Source organism: Otolemur garnettii, unplaced genomic scaffold (genome assembly GCF_000181295.1).
Source record: "Otolemur garnettii isolate 467f Iridium unplaced genomic scaffold, OtoGar3 scaffold00041, whole genome shotgun sequence".
Classification (NCBI taxonomy): Eukaryota; Metazoa; Chordata; class Mammalia; order Primates; family Galagidae; genus Otolemur; species Otolemur garnettii.
Genome location: NW_003852436.1, coordinates 5,262,321 through 5,268,222, shown reverse-complemented (window position 1 = coordinate 5,268,222; position 5,902 = coordinate 5,262,321). Strand labels below are relative to the sequence as shown.

The following is a 5,902-nucleotide window of genomic DNA, read 5'->3' as shown; positions in this document are numbered from 1 at the left end:
ACACTGGCTTATTTTTTCTGTTTTTAGTAGAGATGGGGTCTTGCTCTTGCTCAGGCTAGTCTTCAGCCTGGACTAGAGTATTTGATTTTCAATATTACCCTTCTCTGATTGGAGGGCTCTGAGGGCTCCTAGAATTATGGAGCCCTAATCTTGGAGATTGTTTACTTCTATACCAATTTCCTGGTAAATGAGTCCACATAGGCTATTTGGCCAGCACAGGGGTCACACAGTGAGTTAGTGGTAGAGCCAGAATGTGAATGCAGGTCTAGTTAAGCAGCCATTGATTGAGATACTATCAACATTTATGTTAGAAATTTGGATTGGTTTTAGGACTGGAGCAAAGCAGTGACCTGATTGTGTAATTCCCTTTTACATTGTGTATCACAGTGACCTAATAAATATTAGGACTGTAATTATATGGTTTTTGTAGACATGAGAAACTTATTTTGAACCCTGTACTTACTTTTAGATAACCACTCAATTTTTTTCCCCTCTTTTTATTTTCCTGTTTTGTGTCTCTTTTAGGCATATAGTTGTCCCATGTGGGCCCCACATTCTTACCTGTACCCTCTGCACCAGGCCTACTTGGCGGCCTGCAGGATGTACCCAAAGGTCCCTGTCCCTGTGTATCCTCATAATCCATGGTTCCAAGAAGCTCCTCCTGCTCAGAATGAAAGTGACTGTACCTGTACCGATGCCCACTTTTCTATGCAGACTGAGGCCAGTGTTAATGGTCAAATGCCGCAGCCAGAGATCGGACCACCAACGTTTTCTTCACCTCTGGTTATTCCTCCATCTCAGGTGTCTGAAAGTCATGAACAGTTATCTTACCAGGCTGATCTTGAATCTGAGAACCCTGGGCAGCTTCTTCATGCTGATTATGAAGAGTCACTAACTGGCAAGAATGTGTTCCCACAGCCGTCCTTTGGACCTAATCCATTCTTAGGCCCGGTTCCTATCGCACCTCCTTTCTTTCCTCATGTTTGGTATGGGTACCCTTTTCAGGGATTCATAGAAAATCCGGTTATGAGGCAGAATATTGTCCTCCCCTCTGACGAGAAAGGAGAATTGGATGTGCCCCTGGAAAATCTGGATCTATCTAAAGAATGTGGTTCAGTTTCAGCAGTAGATGAGTTTCCAGAAGCCCAGGGTGAAGCTGCACATTCTCTCCCTGAATCAAGTGTGAGCTGTAAGCACGAAGGCCGCGTGGAGCAGTCGTCCCAGACACGGAAGGCAGATCTTGTGTTGGCTTCCATCCCTCCTGTAGCGGAGGGAAAGGTCCATCTTCCCACTCAGATTCTAAACAGAGAGAGAGAAGCTGTGCCTGTTGAATTTGAACCTAAAAGGACCATTCAGAGTCAGAAAGAAAAAACGGAAAAAATAAAGGATCCTAAGACTGCTGCTGAAGTGGTCAGCCCTGGGGCCAACTCTGCGGATAGCAGAGTGCAAAGACCAAAAGAGGAGAGTTCAGAAGATGAAAATGAGGTGTCTAATATTTTGAGAAGCGGTAGATCCAAGCAGTTCTATAATCAGACTTTTGGAGGCAGGAAGTACAAAAATGATTGGGGCTATTCTGGTAGGGGTGGATATCAACATGTGAGAGGTGAGGAGTCGTGGAAAGGGCAGCCAAGCAGAAGCCGGGACGAAGGTTATCAGTACCATCGGAATGCCAGAGGTCGACCTTACAGGGGAGATAGGAGAAGATCAGGGATGGGAGATGGCCATAGGGGACAGAACACTTGATGGTTGCTGGAGTATTTTTGAGCAGAAACCCTTTCTTAGGTGGAATGTTTCTGAATGCTTTAAAAAAAGACATAAAATAAAAACCCAAATTGGAACTGTTTCCCTTCCACCTCCCCTTTCACCTTCACTACCTTTTTGGACAAGAGGTTCTGGACATGATTTAAAGGGGCAGGTGAATTCCTGGCATTGCCAGTTTTCTTCATTCAAAATCTGATTTATTTATCGGGTGACTGCCCCCTTAAAAAGTAGAAGATAAGTTTGTTAAAGTATTTTTTATAAACAGCTTAATATAAAACATAGATTTAGTGTTTGGTTTTTTTTTCCTTGATATAAGTTTGACTTCAGATGTTGGAAATGTGTGCTTTATAGTGTTTATTACTAAAGTGATGAGAAAATATACCATTTGACACACTATAGATTCCAAACATAACATTGCACCAAATAGAAATGTATATTTTATTATGCAATGCCTTAGTCATAAACTGGGCTCAAACAATTCTCAGCCTAAAACACTGTTGTCTTTTAAAATGCTTCCAACCCAAAGGCCTTTCATCTCAATATCTGTCAAACTTGAATAATGTCTTCTCTTTAATATTACACATAAGGCAGCCTATTAACCTGTGTCTTAGAAATGTTGTATATAGTTCTTTTAATATTCATAGGGTATATTTTTCAATTTTGGTGAGTATTTGTTGAGATTGCATATAAGAATAGATGGTTAAGAAATAGGAAATTCAATGAAAAGGCTGTTTCCACCAAGAATTTTTAGCACTGGTGTAAATATCATGGTGCCTACTCGAAAGAAATGTAGATGCTATGCATTTTGAAAATAATCTGCATCTGTTAAAACTGCAGAAGTTTTTTAATGCCACTTTAACACTAATGCACTGACAGATTCTAAATATTTTGTGAGAAGAAATGTAAAAAATTTTTAGCTTGACAGGTTTCTACAGAGAGTTACATTTTGTTTTTCTCCTTGCACCGTTGGTCATATGTATCACTTTACAGCTGCATGTTCAACTTGTAATGGCTGGAACTATTATTGTAAAAATAAGAGGATTGTGGCTTCTATTTCTTTTCTAGAGGATGCTGCTAGAAAATGATTTTTCTTTGCATTTTATAGCTTGTTACCCTAAGGTAGGTAACACGTCTTTGATCCTGCTTCCTTCCAATCTGGGCAGTATTCACTAGAGGTTCCTTTTGCATGTTGCACTGTTTTCATTTGGAGATTGCACTCTGAATTAACACAGTATTCGTTCATCTGTGTTACTTTGTAAAAATAACTGTAGCTTATATTTCTTATTTGTACATACCAATGTGAAAATCTACCTTTTTATGTTGAGATTACCTTGATCAGGAGGTTTGAGTGCTATGCAAATGATAGTAGAATTTCTCTTTGCATGCCATGTATAATATATATCTAGCCAAAAACGGATGTGGTGGATTTCTTTTCTTTTCTTTTCTTTTTTTTTTTCCTAAGCAAAATACTTTAAAAGCTAATACAATTCACTTGAATTTGACAAACTGAAGCAGATGAGTTTTCTGGGATCTCTGATAACCTATAGGAATGCTTGGATGCCAGCTAGGCTCAGTGAATCTCCACTGTACTGTAATAATGGTTATTTACCTCTGTGCTGTTTTAATTACCTAATGTCTGTGTAACTGCTGATTTGAGTAGTGATTAGTATTTAGATATTTTGTAATATAGGATTTTAGAGCGCACTTTGAAAGATAATATTTTATTATGATGGTGCTAGGTAGAAATTTGTTAAGATTGGGATGGTTGTATAGAAAAGAAAAAATTGAGAGAACCTGTTGAAACAAATTTGTTGTCACCTTCTACAGTAGAACACTTGTTGGAAGGTATTGTGTAAGCCATTTGTTTTATTTTCTTAATGTCAATGGCTGAATTATGGAATGAGATTAGAGGGTCCTTCATTTTCAGCCCATGCTTTTTTATGTAGCATTAGCTTACCTGATAATTTTTATGAAAATCACATTTTGATATAAATACCAGATTTGAAAGAGATCTCAGGAGTCCAAAAGCAATTACTGTTTCCAGTGTCCTTCATTTTATTGACTGGGGTTGGCTCTCAGTTTCTGGAAATGTTTAAAAATTGGATAGGAAAGAATATATTATTCCTTCTTCACTGTCACTGTCTTACCTCAATTGAGTAGCAGAGTACTCGATAGCTCCTGAAGGAAACACTGATTTGCTTCCTATTTGCTATATCTCACCTCCAGGACATGGTGGAAACAGTGCTGAACAAGAATTTTAGCAAGATGGTACTTTTCTCAGAGACCTCTGGAGTAAAAGAACTCTGACTTTTGATAGTTGTAAAATTATCAATCTTTGCATGAAGGTCAGTTTTTGTTTTTACCTTTAGGTTTGTTTTAAAGTTTATTCGTCCAGGGAATTTTGCCTTATGCCGAGGTCAAACTTAAGGCCAAGCAAGCTTTTGTCTGCCCTCATTTTAGCTGTATGTTGACAGCTAAAGATGTATTTCTATATAGAAGCAAAAGTACAGAACTGAAAATCATTTGTATTTTGAGTTGGAAATTATGAAACTTCATCATATTATGATAGTACACATTTTGAAGAACAAATGTTTAGACTGACCAAAGCTCACCTGCAGTTTTTGTTTTCATTAGGTGCTTTGGCTGAACTTGATTCCAGCCCCCTTTCCTTTTACTGTTGTGTTATCTGTCTTTTGTACAAGTTCATTTCTTCTCTGATAAATCTTCAGCTCTTGCCCTGTGTGCTCCTTGGCAGCAGGATGCTGGCATCTGTGTAGTCCTTATGCTATTTCTTGGTAACCCACAAGTTCATTTTCACAGCAGCCCTGAGCTCAGACTCTGCCTTGACCTGGCAGGAGTACGTTTTCCTAAACCATAATGCTGATGAAGCTTATTTGATACAGACTGTATATTATTGCAGTGTACTGTCTCTTGTGTGACTCAAGTTTGAGTTAAAATGCCTGTGAACTGCAAGCTTGCTTATGATTGACTTGGTGCAATAAAATTCCTTCTAACCATTTCTGGTTTAGAAAACATTCAGCCATCCTAGAAACTAGCAATATTTATTTTTGCCTCATTTGTATTACCTTCAGTTTTAGAAGAGGTAAACTTCTTGTCTTTCACTTAAGGGTACTTAAGCAAGGTCCATTCTAGTGTAGCTGAAAAGAATGTGGATTTGGCTACACTTTCTGTTTACTGTATTTTGCTCCCTATTTTATGTCTAAATGCTGTTGTTTCTGTTTGAAATCTTAGTGGCTCATTTCCAATATGTCAATTTCAAAGAACTAAGTGTCAGCCATTTACTCTCCCACGAATTGGGATTTTATTTTAAGGAGATTTTTTCCCCCCTGAAATACAAGTTTTAGAAAATCTTTAGAAGAGGGGTGGGTGCATGTCTTAATGCTGGGAAGCAGCAACGTTGGGGTTGAATTTACTTGAATGGATTGAAAATTGCATTGTTAGAGAGCTAGAAAAAAATTTATGTATGAAAAATGATAATAGCCTTACACTGAGTACAAATAATAATTAAAAGCATGTGAAGATGTGATCATTTGTGATGTTACTTGTAAAAAAAAAGTATATATACATATCTTTTGAAGTGTTGAAAGGAAAATAGTACTTTATATTCTTTATCATATCACTTTTTGTAAGTGTTGAATATATTCTTGTTTATTTTTCTATGTTGTTTTGTAGCCTTAAGAAGTGTTTCAAACATATCTGAATGTATAAAATAAGAGTAAATGCCCTACATGGTGTGATGCTGCATTATATATAAAACTGTGTGCATATATTAAATTTTGTCTCTTGCTTCTGCTTGTGATTCTTTGGTTCCATGGTTAAACAGTGATACAGAGCTACATAAATCTTAAAGAGGAATTGCTGCTGTGGCTTATAATGGCAATCCCACCACTTTGGGAGACCAAGGCAGGAAGATCCCTTGAGGCCAGGAGTTCAAGACCTGCCTGGTCAATACATTTAAGCTCAACATTTCTTAATGCTGTATTTCTTTATATATGGAAATCAAAGAATATTGTGGAATCAATCCTTTAATACACAAAGGCTCATTTAGTGTAAGGACTTCATGAAAAGGTGATCTAGGAACAGGGGCTGCAAGCTAGGAAGGATAAGCCAGTACTAAATA

The 5,902-nt window shown here is 37.6% G+C and overlaps 1 protein-coding gene across 4 annotated transcripts in view; it reads left to right on the top strand.

Moving 5' to 3' along the window:
* Nucleotides 1-5,568, top strand: part of OTUD4 (OTU deubiquitinase 4) — a 46,188-nt gene extending 40,620 nt beyond the window's left edge. For 2 of the 4 annotated variants that reach the window (XM_023513440.1, XM_023513441.1), the window contains exon 21: nucleotides 526-1,828. In XM_023513440.1, the coding sequence (XP_023369208.1) occupies nucleotides 526-1,743 (1,218 nt within the window). In that variant the 3' untranslated portion in view covers nucleotides 1,744-1,828. Of the gene's footprint in view, nucleotides 1-525 lie in introns of all 4 variants that reach the window. The other 2 variants (XM_003790195.3, XM_023513439.1) reach the window with 2 other exon arrangements.
* Nucleotides 5,569-5,902: the final 334 nt, after the last annotated feature.